This window comes from Tarenaya hassleriana, unplaced genomic scaffold (assembly GCF_000463585.1).
Source record: "Tarenaya hassleriana unplaced genomic scaffold, ASM46358v1 Cleome32, whole genome shotgun sequence".
NCBI lineage: Eukaryota > Viridiplantae > Streptophyta > Magnoliopsida > Brassicales > Cleomaceae > Tarenaya > Tarenaya hassleriana.
Genome location: NW_010966372.1, coordinates 538,936 through 557,512, shown reverse-complemented (window position 1 = coordinate 557,512; position 18,577 = coordinate 538,936). Strand labels below are relative to the sequence as shown.

The window sequence follows — 18,577 nt, the reverse complement described above, 5'->3', positions numbered from 1 at the left end:
ATATATATATATGAATATATGTGTTTCATTTTATAAAACAACGTTTTGTAATTCAGGTACTCTTGTCGTGGTTCGTGGTTATGTGGTCTGTGTGCGGCTGATGAGTCCAATTTATCAAATTTTTGGTTATAATATTTTAAGTTGTTCTAATCTTTGGACATGAAGGCCAATATTTTTATTTGCATATCAACTCTTTACCCTTTACCATGTGTGTGTGTATATATAAAGTAGTATTTTAATTAAATTTGGCATTCATGGCCACACTAATTGCTACAAGTTTTTGAATTAAAATGTTGGATTATATATATAAAAAATAGTACCGTATCTGTCATGGCCCATAAAATTCAGTTGAGATTGAAGAATATGTTTTTATACGATAAGCCCATGTGGTGAATAAAAGAAATTATTGAATGGACCGGCGTCACTGCATGCATGGCTAGAGGTGCTGACACGTAGCCTTGCCCACAGCTGCACATTCCAATAACTAAGAATATTCTGAAATCATTTTAATTGGAAAAAAAAAGTGCAGTTCGTTGGACACATCAGCCAAATGACGTGGTAATGTGTTTCGAGCAGGTTCTGTGATGGAACAAATCTATACAAAATTCTTTTTTTGTTGGTATAATGTTATTTGCTATACAAAATAACTTAGTTTGTGGTATAAAAGCGTCTGCAATGACAATGGTGATAACGATGTTTGATGTCGGATTTTTCAAAATACAAACACTATTTGTTTATATATATATATATATATATATAATTTCCTGTCCCAATGTTGCTCCAAATTGCGTTTTCCAAACACTCAACCCTAACTTCTAAAATAATATAAGATTTTTAAGATGATAAATCTTTAGTTTAGTGGTTGTAAGTCTCAAAAATCTATGATCGGCTTCATATATGGAGAAAATGATATAATTTTATTAGTTGGATCGAAAATCCGTTAAATTTTTTAATTAAAAAAGATAAATAAAATAAATCGTCGGATACATATAGATTATGCAACGATTTAAAAAAACTGTAATATAACCATTAATTAAAATTATTTAAATTAATTCATGTAATATGAATAGAAAAATCATATGTATCTCCATAAAACCAAATTAACAAGACTAACCACGGATATATTCGTTGTTGATTTTGCTTATTCTATTGCCCGTACACGCATGCAGGCCACGCGGGGTTCATGCATGAGCATGACGTGGGGGCTTTCTCATGTGTCTCGAGCGTGATTTTGTGTATTCCACGGTCAGGGAAAAAGCCTACGTCAGTCACGACCAAGACACGCGCACGAACCGATTGCGATTAATAAACTATTTTAAACAAATGTTTCGATCAATTTTGCTCACTAACATGATTCTTAGCGTAACTTGTTCAAATCAGCTGTCTCCTCCTGATCACGAGGGAAGAAACAAAATCGATTGTCCAGGGAGATCCTCCGTACATGAAAGGACCCGGTTTAGTTTTGGTTTTTGGTAAACCAAACCGAGTGTGAGAGCTTTAACCGAATACAAAAGGAGCGAGCGAGACAATACACAAAACCCTAGCTGAGATTCAGGGTTTTTTTTTTGTTTTGAACTTCAGACCTCGATCAGTTTCGAGACCAAACTCTGGTAAGAAGGCCGGACAATGGATTCGGAGCATCAAAGCTTGGAAATTTTCCTGCAATGGGCATCAAATCTGGGAATATCAGATTCTCCCGATCCCTCTCGGTGCCCTAATTCATGTCTCGGCCATTCCCTCTCCGTCGCTCACTTCCCTCTCGCCGGCGGGTACGTTGAACGTCGGAGAGTGTCCATAATTTCTTCTTCCTTTGCTCTTTAGGTCATATTGATTTTTGAAACAATGCTTCTAGGAGAGGTTTGGGCGCTGGTCGCGAGCTCAGGAGAGGGGAATTGGTTCTGAAAGTCCCAAGAAATGCGTTGATGACCAGAGAAAATATGTTGAAAGATTGGAAATTGGCGGTTGCTGTTGATCGACACGCTTCACTTTCGTCTACCCAGGTTCTAGTTTTAACTGCATTTGCTCGTGGTGTCCTGTTTGTTGTCTGAGAAAATCATAATGTGGTACCCTTTTTAATGTCTTGTAAAAGCTTGTACCTTTTTTTGTTGTCAAAGCTTTGTTGTTATGGCGATATTGAGCCAATGCTTCGGAACAAGAAAGATCGAGAGTTCGCTTGTTCTGTTTTCGATGTGAATCACTTATTAATGATTCTATGGTGTCATGTCATTACTCCAGATTGGACTTAGTATATCTTAGGCAATAGGCACCCGTGTGTGGACCCAGATAGAAGTCCATGGTTAAATGGTGACCACGTTTGTTTGAGCTTTTGACGCCAAAATATTCAAGAGTTTTGTTCTGATGTAGTTTTGACCGGGTGCCATTTCTGCTCTCGAATTTTCTACCTGTGGAAAACAAATCGAGTGGAAGTTCATGGATGAACTTTAGCTTTTGGGATTTCATATTTTGGAGACCCAAAACAATAGCGTCTTTTGCTGAAATTTTTTAGATGTATAATTTCTTTTTTTTTTTGTTGAATTGCAGATATTGGCTGTATGCCTATTGTACGAAATGGGTAAGGGAAAGAACTCCTTTTGGTACCCATACTTGGTACACTTACCCCGTGACTACGATATCCTGGCCACCTTCGGAGAATTCGAGAAGCAAGCTCTACAAGTTCTGTCTCTACTCGTGGTTTTATTTGGTTTTAATAGGTTGGGTTTCCTGTTTCCAGATTGGGGAAATTATGCCCATATTATTGTAATTTGACACTGAAGTGACTTTTCTAACGAGAATGTTATGTCCCTAGATTGAAGATGCTATATGGGTTACAGAGAAGGCTATATCCAAGTCTCAGAGTGAGTGGAAAGAAGCTTGTGTCCTGATGAGAGAGTTAGATCTCAAGCCCAAGCTTCAAAGTTTCCAGGCATGGCTTTGGGCTTCTGCAACGGTAAGAAAACTTCGATTATTACTTATTAGGGCTCCGAGAATTGTTTGAATGCATGCACACTTAGGCATCCTTGGAAAAACTGTCACACTTAGTTGGTTTTGGCTTTTCACTGTCTTAATCTTTAGTCTCAGCTGGATGTTTTGTTCTGGGAGTCTGGTACTGGTAGCCCTCGATATAAAGTTGTTCCCAGAGTGTGATTTTCCTATTGTTCTGTTCATTTCTAAACCGTTCCTTTCAAAGAGTTTCATTCGATTCCTTTTGTGATCTGTGCTTTTCTCAATATTATTCCTACGATTTTAAGTTTCAAACTTTTTCTGTTTTTAAGATATCGTCGCGGACGCTGCATATACCATGGGATGTTGCTGGCTGTTTATGCCCTGTGGGGGATTTATTTAATTATGATGCCCCTGGAGAGGAGTCAAATACTGCGGAATTCACTGAGAATGGGATGCATTCATCTGCACTGCAGTCATGTTCAACTTCTATTAACGACGGTAGCAATATTCCAGAGGCATGGGTTTTTGAAAATCAATATGAAAGGCTAACCGATGGTGGATTTGAGGATGATGTTGATGCCTATTGTTTTTATGCAAGAAGGAACTATAAACAAGGAGAACAGGTACAAAGTTAATTTTCTATCATCATTGAGCTGTTTGTGAAGCAAATATCAAAGATATTAAATGGTGTATCTGATTATTTGGTGTAGGTTCTTCTAAGTTATGGAACTTACACAAATCTGGAGCTTCTTGAGCACTATGGCTTTATGCTAGAAGGCAACCCGAACGACAAAGTCTTCATTCCTCTTGACACTGGCATGTATTCTCTGGCTTCTTCATGGCCAAGGGATTCTTTATACATTCATCAAGATGGAAAACCGTCTTTTGCTCTCATATCAGCATTGAGACTATGGCTGATCCCTCCTCTCCAGCGCAAGTCTATTGCCCGTCTTGTTTACTCTGGATCCCGGATATCCGTGGAGAATGAAATTCTGGTCATGAGGTGGGTATCACAGAAATGCGAAGCTGTTCTGAAGGGTCTTCCAACATCTATTCAAGAAGATAGTATGCTTCTTCACAACATCGACATGCTTCAAGATCCTGAATCTTGTCTGGAGCAGAGCGGAGTGAAGGATTTCGGGAGTGAAATACGTGCGTTCTTGGAAGCGAATGACTCATGGGTCGAGGAAAATGGGGATGTCGAAGAATTTTCCGGGAAGGCGGTGAAATTCTCGGGAAAAACGAAGAGGATGATGAATAAATGGAAATTGTCAGTGCAGTGGAGGCTGAGGTACAAGAGAACTCTTGCATATTCCATTTCTTATTGTAATGAGAAGATAACTACTCTACTGAACCCAATCTAGCTTTCATTCATAATGCAACTTTGGAAGGAAAACAACATATTGCCCAGAGGCCTTGTAATATAACCTGAAAATCCGTTCTCTGGTTCTATGATTCTATCATTAATGAATTGTTTTTTGTCCCTCAAAACTGTCATAATCCCACAGTTGCTAATCGAATATCCTACCGAAGACTCATTCTTCCTCTTGGCTATAACGTTAATCGAAATAGAAAGCAGAGGCTACGCAGATCAAGACATCAGTGAGGATGAGACCAACAACGTCAAAGACAAACTTGGGAGCAAACAAACCCCATACCTGTCGGGAAAAAAACAAACAAACAAACGAGCAAGCAACAGTTAGTTCGATGACATGTTGAACATTCTGCATACAGAAACAAACTAAGAGCCATATCGGCCACAAGTGTGTATATTGCTGTATTATTACCATTAGATGTCTTCTCTGGATGGTGACACAGAGAATGGTGGCTGTGACAGTAGTTGCATTGACAAGTCCATAGAGCATACACATCTGACAGACAACGAGGAGGATTCTCATTTAGGACACACCTGCTGATCGGTTCTTGAACTAAAATTTATCAATGGTTATTCGTGGGGTCAAATAGAGGGCGATACTTAACTCGAAAAAGTCGCTTGGTTGGGGAATGGAGTGGCATGAGTAGAGGGAGTCCAAACACGGAGAGGATGATTGAGAACCCGAATGTTTCGATGGTCAGAAGGATGGCTTGTCGGATAAGAACAAACTCGTCAAACCTGGAAGAAAGAATGTAACCAAATCCATCAAGAAATTACGTTAAATGCATACATACATACGCATGCTTATATTGGACTTACCCCACGAATGCAGCTCCATATCGTAAGCCATCGAAAGCACACCAGTGACCACTGGCGAAAAACATACAGACGGAAAGAAGGCTCCATTGCACCACAGCAAGAGGGTTCAAATTCTGAAACCTGTTGTTCCCTTTTCCTGATTGGTTTCTCTCTATACCCTCCAACCTCATTATACAATAGCCTGCATGGATTTGACTGAATGTGTTAACGTTACGAGCTGAATTCCTTTAGCTTGATATTTGCTTTTTTATTTCGAGAAATAATACCAAACTGACAGCTGAAAAAACCAATGAACAGAGAAAACTAACGAGAAGAAGATATATACCACCAAGAATGTATGCCAAAGCAAGCATTGATCCTTGCCGCCCGGACAGGAGAATTACTGTTGAGCTGCATGCAGATACCATTGCAACCGTTTTGACGGTCCAGCTCTTGCTGCCATATGTAACTTTTATTGCACAAAATATACGAGCAAATGCTAAAAGGAAGAGCTGCACTAATCCGATGCCATATACTGCTTGCGGGATGCGGTTTCTTCCAAGCCGCTGAAGCAACACATCAAGACCAAGCATCTTGCTTTCGGAAGCCCATTGCATTGCTACGAGAAAATAGTTTATTATACTTCCAACAGTAACATACTTCCAAATTCCCACACAGGAGGTCCGGTTAATCGCCTTGTAGAGCATATAAATCAGAATAATCAGTGATAGAACTGGTGCAATATCAGAGACTAGTGTCAGTATTGGATGGCCTGGAACCATGCCAAGCATCCATGAAGGCGAACTACTCATGAACTGAGAGGTGGCAGCTTGCTTTGTTAACCCAATATCTATAGAAATTCTGAGAGCGAAAACCGTTGCTAGAAATGTTACCGCCTGAAGAAAAATACACAAAAAAAATATTATTCAAGAAACATCTTTCAGGCTAATATATTACCAGATGTGGGGAAAATGTACAAGATAAATACTTACTTCTTTCACCATTGTTTTTCTCATAATTGAGTACTGCAGCTTGATAAGGCCAGTTGTCGCCAGGAGAAAATTTGCAACTTTACCTTCTTCCACTGTTGAAAAAAACGTAAATCATTAAGAACCAAAAAGCAAGGATAGAGCAAGTTTAGACAATGGAGATAAGAATAAAAGTAGTAGTAAACCTCAAAATTTACCAAAACTTACAAATATAGCTGTTCGAAAGAAAGCTGCAAGCACGTATCAAAACAATAGAGAGAGTGAAAGCCAAGCCAACAAATGCCCCAGAATCCATTCCATGTGATTTGGGGCCGGGCAAAATAATAAGAAGTTGAAGAAAAAGTGATATAACCATTATCCCGAAGCCAGTAATCATCAACTTCAGATTGAACTCTGTCCATTTGGATCGGGCCAGTTCAACTACACTTGAGAAGAAATCCAAATATGCCATTATCTGCTTTGTCAGGGCAGATATATTTGAACTGCCATTTTTATCTCCATCCACCAACATATCTTTGATGGAATTAGACCAATTCTCTTCTGCTCGAGAATATAAATCTGATATCCTCGACAAATCATCATAAGAGAAACCCACAACTGATGAATTTGAATAAACATCTATATATCTTTTCACCTGCATGTAGTAAATGGGATTAACAAAATGGTAGTCAGTGAAACAGTACAATGAAAATAAGTTGTTCAAACTGAATAGCACTAAATTAATATAGAATCGATGACAGATTGGAACATAGAACTTGTTTTGTAGGGCAAGATGTTTTAGAAAGATTTAGCTTGTGTTGAAAGATAAAGTTTACAACTTGATAAAGATAAAAGAAGCAGTACACCTTCCATTTGGACTCAGACTCATACTCTAATATACCCTTCATCCTATCTTGTTGGATTCAAGCATCATCAGACATGAAGGGAACCCAGGTTGAATAAGTTTGTCTAAATGAATTTATAAAGGAGAAGAAAATAACAGCATGCACACCGTCAAATAAAGTTTATATTGCAAGGATAGAAGGACTAATTACCTGCCAAGCATTTGTGCAGAGGATATCCACATAATCCGCAATCCATTTTTTACTAACTGACTGGTTCCCATCATTTTCAATATTCCAGCTGCTAGAGCCTAGAGCATACAGCTCAGGATTCACACGCCCAATGCTGCAATGTCATGGGCAAAACCATGAAATGTTACAAATTTGAACGAGAGATTACAGAAAATTTCAATAAATTGAACAAAAAAATCATGCTGACAATGATGCTTACAAGGCACCTTCCGAAAGGAAATGATATCCCAAGCAAAGCTGATAATGTGGCCGCAAAATCAAGCTGGAAGCAAAAAAAAAAGGTCTTTTGACTGGACGTACATAGATCAAGAGGAAGGAATTTGCTATTGATACTGACCTGCTCAATGGAGCTGACACAAATCTGCTTCCCGTCCTGACGTTGAGACAGACAAAGTAGAAGGACAGTAAGAGAACATCTCCAATTCATTTCCCATAGCCATGAGGAACAGACTAGAAGCAAGGTTCTTAAAACACTTTGAAAGATGGTAGCAGGTGCAAGTATGGTGGAAAGAGGGGCCATACCGAATCTTGTTTACAAGATGATGTATCAAACTCTTGTGGAACTGGAGATGTATGCTTCCTTAGGCTCATGGAAAACATGGATGTTTCTACCTGACATGGTGAGTTATAAGTTAGGTGGATAGAAATCTCGAAGGCAAGGCAAGTGACCACAGGAAGTAACCGATACTTACCTCCTCGGGACTCCCTCCCCCATGATCCCCATTTAACGTCTGCCCATGATCACCCATGACAATCAGAAGAGTATTCTCATGCAACCCACCTGGCCCTGCCTGGCTCTCGAGTATCTGAACTACTTTCTGGGGGGAACGAATTCAATCAAAATATGAGATGAGGATATATACATATAACAGCGTCCATGAGGGGAAAAAGTGAAAGTTAATAATAGGTGGCTAATCTCCTTTGCAATCCTCTCCTCGTGGCAGACATTGAATAGATTGACAAGGAAAACCTGCTAACGATGGCTTACAATGCTTACAGAAGCTTACCTCTAAAACTGCATTATACTGCTCCAATTTTTCTATCATTGGGATGGAATCCACACCAAATATGTGTCCTGCATGATCCTGATCAAAACAGAAAACAATAGAGGTTACAGAAAACATTCACCAAGTCAAAGAAAACAATCAAGAAAATAAAACGGCTCAAGCCCAATGCATCAATGTTCATACAATACCACCATTATGTGTATTGTAAGCAAAAAAAATAGGACAGGGAGATGGAAGGGGAGAAAATAAATGGAAATAAAAAAAAGGTATCTGTCGGCATACCACTCCGAGAAAATGGGCAATAAGAACATCCCAATCATCTTCATAAAGGGATGGGAATAGGTGCTCAATGCATCCATTGTCCACCTGCAAAAGCAAGACCAGTTTCATAATAGATTCTTTGTTAAGTACAGAGGCTCTACTCTGATCAAGAAGAACCAAATGAAAAGAGTACAAGAGGTTAATAACATACCGTGTTGAGGTCTTTAACATTGAAGGAAGGGAAAGGGTATGCCTTTGCAAATTGGTTGGGGAACAACTGCGTCCATGTATCATCACCCATCATCACTACTCTTTTCCCGTTTTGCACTAGCTATGCATACGAGAAAACATACTGAGTAATTAGCAGATGAATCACGTACACATTTACAAACAAAAAAATTGTTTTCATTGACCATAAAGAATGAAACTTTCCTGGAATAGAGAGCCAAACCTGATTGATGAAGTTATCCTCAACAATGGCAGGAGCACCAAAACTATTCCCCACATCGATAAAAGTAGGCAACCCACCAGTCGTCAAGCCCTGATTTCACAGCTGGAGAAAGTCACACACTACAGAGACAAACAAAACACCCAACTGAAACACGTGTGAACAGAGAGACCTTGAGACGCTGCAAACTGGTAGTTGGAGGATCAGCATAAGCCTTGAAGATCTTAGCAGATGACCCGTTAGCATATGCAAGTTTCTGCAGAATGGGTAACTTGTCCATCCATGGTTTTGGTTCTACCAAAGAACAAAACTTGCAGGATCATTATCTAGTTGAACACAGAGTATATTCACCGCTAGAAATTCACTCACCTGGGAAGAAAGAACTCGGAGCCACAAAATCGATTCTGAGAAAGGGAAATACGGATCATGAAGAAGCCATAAAATTGAATCTGGAAATTGAAAAGCCCCAATCAGGTCAAGAATCTCGAAACCTGAGAGCGTCCAAGACAATGATGATAACACGATCAACAGCCGGCTTGGTCCAACATTTCGGCTGTTGATGAAGATTGCCACCGCTTTGAGACAAATTCGAACCCGATATCGAGTTCGAAACATGATCGGGAGGTGGAGAAGCGAGGCAAGGAGAGAGGGAGACGTCGGAGCAAGTACTGTGAAAAGGAAGCTCTGTCCGAGTAAGCAGAAACCCACGAGTGAAAAACAGAATAGCGACCAAGTGGATCAAGAGAAACGCCATGGCGATCCATTTCTCGTTCTTCAGACACATCCCCATTCGACAAAAACCGTTCGAAAATTCCCCGGTAGTGTGCTGCCGGGGTTCTGGATCGCGGGAGCTTGCCGTGACAGACATTGCCGAAATCAACTGGAAAACTAGGCGGAGCCGAAGGAAGCAACGACGCCGTTTTATGGAATTCAGATTAGAAAAAGAACCGTGAGCGAACCGGTTCCAGTTTAACCGGTAATTTCTAGTTGAAAGAAAACTATCACGGACCGGTTTCGGCTAAAACTTTTAAGGAAAGATCAATTGGTTGTAGGCTATAGCTGCGGCAAGAGATTAGAATTAAACCTCGATTAATAGGATATTACAGCTTTGATTACGGGCAAATTACTTGTAAACTGTATCATTTAGATACTAACAATTTCAAAGGGGCTTCTTACAGTATCTACTACGGGTGAACGTTTATTCGAAAAATTGTTCAATTCTCATTTCGTAAAAATATATACTAGTTAGTTATTATTATATAATATTACATTCGATTCTATTTCGATTTTTGTTAAAAAAAATTCTTTTTAAAGTTTTTTTTTTAATTCCATTCTATTTTCATCTTCATGTAATTTTATGTTCTGTTGAATGAATATTAATCCGTTGATTCTCCATTCAGTGCACAGATCTCGTCTTAATCTTTCGATCGTGAATGACCATCATCAGACTTTTCAGACGCAGAGGACAAAAAACACGAATCCAAACTCGATCTCGATTCAAAAACGAATTTGGGATTAAGGATAATCAAAATCGAAACTAGGGTTTCAAAGTAATCGTGAAGATGGATCAGAAAATCTGGCTTGGATTCCTCGGAAAAAAGAGGAAAACGTAATCGCTCAGTATAATCAGCGTCGATCATCTGGGGAAATAATCATCACCTCCATCTCCATATCAAGTATCCAAAACACGTCAAGAAATCGATTCCAACAAAAAAGCAGAAACCCGATCTCGGACAGAGAAGACAACAAACACATCTAATTTCACAGCCGTATCCAGAGGGAGCACTCTCTGATATTTAGGTAATCAAAATGAAGAAATCAGATGAACGCGATTCAGATCTGCCCTAATCCGCAAGCCCGAATTGACAGGAACCATAATCAAATCGAAAACACGCAGACGTAGGAATTCAATTTGGCGTCAGCTCATACACGACGAACACAGATACAGAACGCCGGTAATCAGTATAATGACGCAACATAAAAACCAAATCTTTAAGATTGCAGAAGAAATCTAGGGAGGAGACTGAAGAACGAACGAACGAACGAACAAACAGCAGAAAATAAAAACCCTAGGGAGTTAGATTAGTGAGGCACACTTTAAGAGTCCTTTTATACTAGAAGGACCCGATGTACGCAAACCCTAGCTGCGCGTGTTTTCCACGCGACCCGGTTTCGAGAAGATCCGACCCGGTTACAATTATAAAAATAATTTCAAGTTATATGATTTGTTTTCCCCCAATGGACTAACATAAGTCATTCCGAAGAGTATTATATACGTACATATAAATCTTATTATTAAATCTGAATAACCGACCACTACAATAACATTGCTATTTGCTTCTAATGGTACGTACGAAAGATTTAAATTGTAATTTTTGTTGCAACTTTTGTAAATTTACTTTATCATAAAACAATTTAAAATAAAAAATAACGAAAGGAGAGTCATTTCTCTCTATACATATGAATGTATATAGGAATCAATAATCGTATTAAAAATTATAATGAAAACAATGAAAATGAATCATAGTATATATATATATATATATATATATATCATTTATATATATTCCCCCTTCTTTTGCAGAAGGGATGTCAGAAAAATACCCTAATGGTCTTGTAATATTGATGGGCGATCAAGTTAATCTCGGTCAGCTTTGTCTTAATCTTGTCGAGGAAAGATTCCGAGCCATCTCCGAACGAAGTCATCTCTTCCAAATAATCGTCGAAAGGATTGATCTGAACTTTCAACGTCTCCGAAGGAACGATTTGGTGAAACACAGTCTCGCTCTCTTGTCGTGTGGCGATGAACATTCCATGGCTAACCCTGATTTCCTCGACCACTCGGAAGCCCGAAGAGTTTAGGGTCTCGTCTGTATTGATGCCCTCCTCGTCCGCCTCCCCTACCCGGTCCTCGTTGTAGATTTCGAACGAAAGATAATCGTCGATTTCAATGTTGTTTACGGTGTTATTACGAGATTCACCTGCAACGTTAATCCGAACTATATCATTGATTCCACTATCAATATCATTAATTATATACATACATACATACATTGGTACGGATAACGTATATGGAAGTTTTAAGTTAGATCAATTTGCTCACCACCGAATTCAAGATCTCGTTCCTTATTATCATCGAAATCTGGCACAATGTTATGTTCTACGATGAAACCCTGTTTCAAAATTTGAAAACATTTATACATGTTATCCATATATAAATGAATACGTATAGTTCGTATATAAGATTAAGCTATATATAACTATATATACCTGGTTAAAATCATTGTTTGGCATTCTCATCCACCCCGAACTGTGATCTAGATTTCCAACGGGTATGAACGGATCGTTGTTATAGAGATTGGAATTACTTGCGGCGAAAGTAAAGTCCTCGAAGCCGTTATTGTTTTGATTCGTTTTGAAATAATCGTTTTCTTGAGGAGAGTTTTCTATCCGTAACGGCGGCAGAGACGTTTGATGTCGCAACATTGCACATTCTAACTCCGTGTTAACCTTCTTGATATGTATAAACACCATAAATTTAACGATCATATATATGGTTTATCATATATATATATATATATATATATATATATGAGTTTAGGCTAAGGTTATAAGATATAATTTTATGTACCTTGGACGGAGGAGGATATGATGGTGCATGAGAAGATCCATAGTTTGGAAAAGCAAACATGTCATTTGATAAGTATCGTGCCCAATCTTCATCTCGGACTCCACCGACGTCGACTGGATTGAAACGTTCGTCGCAGAATTGGCCTTGGCCCGTGCGGTACGGCTGAATTTGATGCGTGGAACTCTCGAGATCGGAACAAACCTCGAGATTCGACGAACAAATTCCGCTCATCGGGCTTTTATGCACGTAAGAATTCAGTTCCCTCGGCTTCCCCTCGATCAACGCTTTCTTGAACACACGACAAAGTGCATACGCATCCTGAAAACATTCACAAACACACAAAAAAAAACATTAGACATGAATGCTTATGATGTTTTTTTGGGGGTATAGTTGAAATTAATGTACCTGCAATCCTGAAGCCGGATGTTCACATTCGGTCTCGTCGAGGCGATATTCGTGCATGACCCAACCGGTTCTGATACCGTGAGGTGCTCGTCCTCGGTAGTAAACCAACGTCTTTTTCGTACCGATGGCTCGGTCTCTCCAACTCACTCTCCTGTCTTTACCCGTCGCCTTCCAATAACCGCCTTTCGTTGCTCGGTTCGTTCTTGAACCGTTTGGGTATTTCCTGTCCCTCGGACTGAAGAAGTACCATTCTTGATCTTTGCTTGGAAGCAATGTCTTCCCTGAAAATTTTCAATTCAATTTCAGACATGAGTTAAGGTTCTTCTTCTAGTTAAGATCCCTTAATTATTATTGTAATGATATATATACATATATACACACACACACACAAAAAGGTTAGCTCATATATATATAAAGATTTGTGACCCCTTGAGGGTTCCATGCCAATCTTATGAGTCCTATGACTCAAATACTTTTCATGGGGATATAGGGGGGTCGATTTAGTTATTTAATTGCTAATGCATATATGCATATGTGTAATGTTATAAGATATACTATGACAACGGACTCGTGAATATATATAATATTTGTATATAGATGCGCGCATATAATAGGCGTGAGATCAAATAATATCTCCGTCAAAATTAAAGCATGTTAGGGTTTCTTTGTCTTTATGATATTCTTATTCTTTTCTTCACTCAATCTTTATTGAGGGAGAAACTTCTTAACACGAAATATTTAATTAAAATATGAATCGAGAAATCAAAACCATAATTCATTATAGAAACTAGAGAGGATTGATAACAAATTGACCTGGTAAGTCCCAAGGCTCGCACTTGTAGAGATCGACTTCGGGGATGATCTCCAATTCGATCTCTCGACCGTTGATCTTTCTCTTGAGATAGTAAGTGATCAGTTCCTCGTCCGTCGGATGGAATCGGAAACCGGGTGGCAACGAAACCGGAGCCATATATATGCTTTGTATATATAGCTATATATATATGTGTAACCAAAACGACCGGTCTTGTTATTAGGAGATTAACAAGACCGATCGTCTCCCAACGAACAAGGAAACCGGAGGGATCGATCAAGTGATAATATATGGAGGACGGGGAAGAAGAGAGACTATGAGACTCCAAAAGAACAAACGAGAGAGAGGGAGAGAGAATGCAAATGTTGTGTGGGAAGGGCTTTAAGGGTAAGGTTATATATAAAAAGAGAGAGAGACAAAAAGCTATGGAAAAAGAGAGGCCAAAAAGTGAATAGGGGGAGGCTGCCGACCCAAACATTTTAATAATACATAACAAAATTTAGAATTAAAAAGAGCCCAATTTGTATAATCAATCGTTTCATACATACGCAAGATCGAATAAAACTCTGCACAAGCCTCAGAGCTATTTAATTATTATTTTTTTTGCATATCTCATAATTCATATAGGGGTAATTAAGGTTATTATAAAGTTGTAAGGCTTATATCACACTTTAATCCCCCAATTTTCGGTGAATTCTATGTCCATCTTTTCATACATATATATATATATATATATGTATGTATAAATTACAAAATATATATACACAACTTCTATCAACTATTTAAAATAAGAAATGTGACCCCTGTATTAATATACATGCAAATAATAATATCAAATAACAATAATATTATTATATGTAACATGATCAAAGAGAATTCCTGTCCTAAACCGGCAATAATCAAAGCCAACATATGCATGTAACCGTGTTTCTTCTTTCCTCCCCAAGTTGGTGTGTTCTGCTTCTCAACAATTATGCCATCCTTCTCAAGGGTGTGGCTGGGTTTGGAATAATTTTCCACGTGGCGAATCCTCGTTGGTTGCATGGGTTGCATGGAAGTGGAAGGAATCTTGGGTTAACCAAAAACTGTTGCAACCTAACCTCTCTTTGGCGGCGCTTCTAACTGAATTAACTGTCTCTTTTGTACCCACATGAGATCCCCTCTAAGTGTCTCATCGTGATTGCTGTATTATTTTCATTAAAGAAAACAACAACATTAATTACCCCTTTCGTTAATCATCTTTTGTTGGTTTTCTTTGTGTGAGATCATGTTATAGCCTGATATTACCATCTAATGATCACATGCATGCATTTTGGGTGTGCATAATTTGCAGGGTATTATTATCCAATGCTTAAGGAAATAGACATAAATCTATAATATTATGATATGATTTTTTTTTTTTATCAAAGATGGGATAATACTCATCACCATATTCCTAAGTTTTGATTGGGTTTCCCAAAAAATATGGAAAAAGACAATGAGATGCAACGGAGAGCGGATCAAAAAGCATGAAAAAGAGATGAACAAGTTGAGGGGTCCACATGGTAGATCATGTGGGGTCCAACTTGTGATCATGTGAATAAATCCTTGGTAGCATTGGATGGGCCAACCCCAGCATCACTTCTCAGCCTTTCTTTCTCATCATCATCATCATAACTTTTTCTCTCATTTTGCCAAATTCCCGATTCTCTCTCTCTCTCTCTCTCTATATATATATATATATAAAGTGTACACCATACATGTATTTCTTTGTGTGTGTGTGTATATAAATATATAAATACATGTCCTTGTTGACACTTTTCCCTCCAATGAATCCATCCTTGGGTTCTTTTCTTCCTTCTATGTAGCCTTCACACACGTCTATGGTTCAACAACTTAGTCTTTTGAATTGTTAGAATGTGACTCTAGAATCTCATCTAAGGATTCACCGGACCAAAAAATACTTTATATTTCAGCACCAATTCAAATCTACCACCAGAAATCATTATAATGTATGATGTTCGATGAAAGGAAGAAGTAATCAATTTCCCAACATCGGTATCTATCATTAATAGAAAATATACAATAGTTGATCTGTACATTGTATGCAAAGAATTGGTGCCCATGATCCTTCTTGCTATAGATGCAACTTTCGAATTATGAAAAATAAAAGAAAGAAGAATCCAATCTGTGATTTAAGTGCTAATTACTTACCAGAGGGGGAGGAGGAGGAGCTTTGACAAGAACACAAATATGGAGATAGTATTCAGGATTCATCAAGTTATTAACCACCCATGAGAAGGGTATCTCCAGTTTCGGTTCGATTCCTTGGATCCTCACCATCTTTATTTCTGCCGTCCCCTTATCGAATTCGGGGGGTTCTACCGATTTATCTCTGTTTTCTTCCTCAGCTGCTTCATGGCTCTTTTCTTCATCTGTTTCATCTCTTTCCCCATGGAATTCTGGGAGGAGAGTTTTGATAGCGTCCTCCAGTGTTAGGCATTTCCCTGGTAATGTTAAGACGAGATTCAATACTGCTAAATTTGATTCTTCTTCTTTTTTTTTTTTACCGTTTTTTCGAATGAAACTAATCCAAACATAGGATTGGTGAAAGCAAACAGATCAAAAGGAATAACTCCGAGCTATGAATTTCTCTTCACTGTTTCCTACTATCGAGTATCTTGCTCCTAGAAAAAGACGTACCTTCTTCATGTTGAAACTCGACGGGCCTATTTAGGTAAGAGATTTCATCCCAGCTATCAATCTCAGGAACATCTTCCAGATCATCGAAATCTTGGTTTATGCACCGAACATACAACCGGACAGGAATCCTTGCTGATAGATAAACGGACGGTCAGAAAAAAGGTGGCCAAATCAGAAGATGGAGACATTTTCAATTGCCAAGCACAAGTAAATACTGGGAAAGACTCAATAGTTATAGATTAAGGATGCACGTAATGGTAGGTAAAACAAGAGATATTGAACCAGAGCACTAAATAATAATTCTAGCCACGTCTAATCCTTCCACTGCCTAAGTCTAAGTTTTCAACAACAAATAAAATTGGCAAACCTGTCTTGACTTGCCCAGCTACATCTGTTTCAGGTACGCCTTGTCCAGATTTTGGAGACAACAAACTCATTTTTCTTGAGAATTCGTCTTCTATAGCTCCCAGTTTAAGCTTCGATGATATTCTAGTGTAGCCAGCAAGATTACCTGTCACGGGATCAGTTTCGAGCATGAACAAGGGGTTGCATCAAGAAATTTTCAATGCAAATGCTTGAAGTGGAAAAATATTGGAGTCGCATTCAATGGTTTTATGTAACCATGAGGGTCTTACATCCCTAATCATGAGCTAAACGTACCCTCCATGACTGAGTTCCACAGCTCCACCTGATCAGACTGGGACATATTCATAACATTCTTGCAATTCCCGTTGATGATATATGCCGCCTGCAAGGATAAGTTTAGAAAAAGGAATGACTCAACCGGGATATGGCACGGATTTTTAATCAATTACAATTTGTCTGACACATAGGTAGGAACTAAGCAATGCCGAAAATAACCTATGGTAAATGCTATGATTGACCCGAACGAGAAAAGATGTATTGAACAAAATTATAAATGAGGAAACATACCATTCATTATTGTTAACAGCTAATTTATACTAATGCATTTCAACTCTGCTGGAATTCATCACAGCGACTTGGCTGCTCCTTAAACATACCATTCGATGTACTTTGCCACGTTTACATGACATCATCAAATGAAAGGCACAAAATATTTAATACATTTGCGACCAAATGCATAGTTCTTCAAAATCCAATTTCTTAAACGCATTATAGAAAATCATATAAATATCTAGCAATTCTGCTCCCCAACCCATTTTTTATTTTTTCTCAGGAAAAATTTTGATGCAGTTTCAAGCGAAGGTAACAAATCAGTCATTATTAAGCTCTAAAGCAGCGAGACATGATGAAACAAGAAAATACGCGGCATTCATCTCCAATTGATTTGAACAGTAAACATGCATATGGATGACAAGAAACTAACCTCTTTCAATGAATTAATAAAGCTCCACTTTACAGACTCTTCTCCTTCACAGGGTATTAATATGCTGTTTGGGTATCCTCTAAAGTGTATCTGCAAAGAAAAATTTCTGAAAGCTCATCAATTGCTGATAAAATGACATAAGAATCAGCATCCTGCTAGTCTAGAATTCTAAGGCAAGAAGAAAGATGGTGAACCTCCATTAATACCATATATTAGCATACATATTCATCTCCAATTTAGAGGGCTACAGTGAACAGCAATAAAATCATATTCAGCTTTAATATAATAAAACAGAAATATAGAGTGAGATCACTGTTATAAAAGGTTCACAGAGTGAACTCTAGTGTTTTCCTCCTAAATTTAAATGACAGAAACAGTCCAACATCACAAATTTCCAGCACAACAAAGGCACAGCTCAAGGTCCTGATTCTATGTTCACAATGCGCCTAACCGCATCTGATAAGCTCACTTCGACTTGGAAAATAATGAATTTCAAAGATGAATTACCGTAAGATTCCAAGGTCGTTCTGGTTCTGCACAAAGAAGATCAAACAGAACACCGGTCGGGATGTACCTGTGACCAACAAAAATTCATTTCATAAAATTCAAACAGTCCGCACTGTAATCTGTGCTGTAACAGAAAAGTGGAAGACACCTCAACATGAATGTATGTACTAATAGGTATCACATGACTTCTTGAGAATCATTGATTCAGATGGATAAGTTGGAGAATCACAAGGAAAAGAAAACTGTTTCTAAAGGGTAACAACAGGCCCCACGAACACAGATGGAAGAAAGAAGAGCGG

General features: G+C 38.4%; 4 protein-coding genes across 5 annotated transcripts in view; 1 reads left to right on the top strand and 3 right to left on the bottom strand.

Annotated features, from left to right (window-relative positions):
- Nucleotides 1-1,342: 1,342 nt before the first annotated feature.
- On the top strand, nt 1,343-4,393 carry LOC104820865 (protein SET DOMAIN GROUP 40). Its single transcript, XM_010551496.2, has 6 exons — nt 1,343-1,769; nt 1,853-2,000; nt 2,542-2,673; nt 2,807-2,947; nt 3,273-3,566; nt 3,654-4,393. Exons 1-6 carry the CDS (start codon nt 1,627-1,629, stop codon nt 4,305-4,307), a joined length of 1,512 nt encoding a protein of 503 aa, XP_010549798.1. The 5' UTR covers nt 1,343-1,626; the 3' UTR covers nt 4,308-4,393.
- LOC104820866 (GPI ethanolamine phosphate transferase 3) lies at nt 4,334-9,788 on the bottom strand. Its single transcript, XM_010551498.2, has 19 exons — nt 9,386-9,788; nt 9,264-9,298; nt 9,067-9,188; nt 8,898-8,987; nt 8,658-8,777; nt 8,468-8,551; nt 8,186-8,263; nt 7,871-7,996; nt 7,701-7,790; nt 7,516-7,551; nt 7,385-7,440; nt 7,140-7,272; nt 6,313-6,739; nt 6,109-6,200; nt 5,463-6,012; nt 5,138-5,318; nt 4,924-5,056; nt 4,731-4,814; nt 4,334-4,601 (listed from the first exon to the last, which is right to left on the bottom strand). The coding sequence occupies exons 1-19, from the start codon at nt 9,760-9,762 to the stop codon at nt 4,503-4,505; spliced, it is 2,913 nt and encodes a 970-aa protein (XP_010549800.1). The 5' UTR covers nt 9,763-9,788; the 3' UTR covers nt 4,334-4,502.
- Nucleotides 9,789-11,432: 1,644 nt separating this feature from the next.
- On the bottom strand, nt 11,433-14,310 carry LOC104820864 (NAC domain-containing protein 45). 2 transcript variants are annotated; one of them, XM_010551494.2, is made up of 6 exons: nt 13,744-14,310; nt 12,931-13,211; nt 12,526-12,843; nt 12,165-12,407; nt 11,998-12,067; nt 11,433-11,875 (listed from the first exon to the last, which is right to left on the bottom strand). In XM_010551494.2, the coding sequence occupies exons 1-6, from the start codon at nt 13,898-13,900 to the stop codon at nt 11,487-11,489; spliced, it is 1,458 nt and encodes a 485-aa protein (XP_010549796.1). In that variant the 5' UTR covers nt 13,901-14,310; the 3' UTR covers nt 11,433-11,486. The 2 variants fall into 2 exon arrangements, with proteins under 2 accessions (XP_010549796.1, XP_010549797.1); XM_010551495.2 differs by having other exon boundaries at nt 12,165-12,404.
- Nucleotides 14,311-15,758: 1,448 nt separating this feature from the next.
- LOC104820862 (autophagy protein 5) overlaps nt 15,759-18,577 on the bottom strand; it is a 4,063-nt gene continuing 1,244 nt past the window's right edge. Inside the window, exons 3-8 of the mRNA XM_010551493.1 lie at nt 18,279-18,345; nt 17,772-17,861; nt 17,084-17,171; nt 16,791-16,934; nt 16,424-16,555; nt 15,759-16,227 (exon numbers count right to left, since the gene is read on the bottom strand). Coding sequence (XP_010549795.1) covers nt 15,923-16,227; nt 16,424-16,555; nt 16,791-16,934; nt 17,084-17,171; nt 17,772-17,861; nt 18,279-18,345 — 826 coding nt within the window. The 3' untranslated portion in view covers nt 15,759-15,922. The remainder of the gene's footprint in view (nt 16,228-16,423; nt 16,556-16,790; nt 16,935-17,083; nt 17,172-17,771; nt 17,862-18,278; nt 18,346-18,577) is intronic.

Coding starts and splice junctions, on each gene's coding strand:
- LOC104820865 (XM_010551496.2), top strand. CDS start 1,627: ATGGATTCGGAGCATCAAAGCTTGGAAATTTTCCTGCAATGGGCATCA. Junction 2,001..2,541: donor CTTCACTTTCGTCTACCCAG/GTTCTAGTTTTA, acceptor GTTGAATTGCAG/ATATTGGCTGTATGCCTATT. Junction 2,674..2,806: donor TCGAGAAGCAAGCTCTACAA/GTTCTGTCTCTA, acceptor TTATGTCCCTAG/ATTGAAGATGCTATATGGGT.
- LOC104820866 (XM_010551498.2), bottom strand. CDS start 9,762: ATGTCTGTCACGGCAAGCTCCCGCGATCCAGAACCCCGGCAGCACACT. Junction 9,299..9,385: donor ATTGTCTTGGACGCTCTCAG/GTTTCGAGATTC, acceptor TCCCTTTCTCAG/AATCGATTTTGTGGCTCCGA. Junction 4,815..4,923: donor CAACCAAGCGACTTTTTCGA/GTTAAGTATCGC, acceptor GTTGTCTGTCAG/ATGTGTATGCTCTATGGACT.
- LOC104820864 (XM_010551494.2), bottom strand. CDS start 13,900: ATGGCTCCGGTTTCGTTGCCACCCGGTTTCCGATTCCATCCGACGGAC. Junction 12,844..12,930: donor ATCCGGCTTCAGGATTGCAG/GTACATTAATTT, acceptor GAATGTTTTCAG/GATGCGTATGCACTTTGTCG. Junction 12,068..12,164: donor CAAACAATGATTTTAACCAG/GTATATATAGTT, acceptor ATTTTGAAACAG/GGTTTCATCGTAGAACATAA.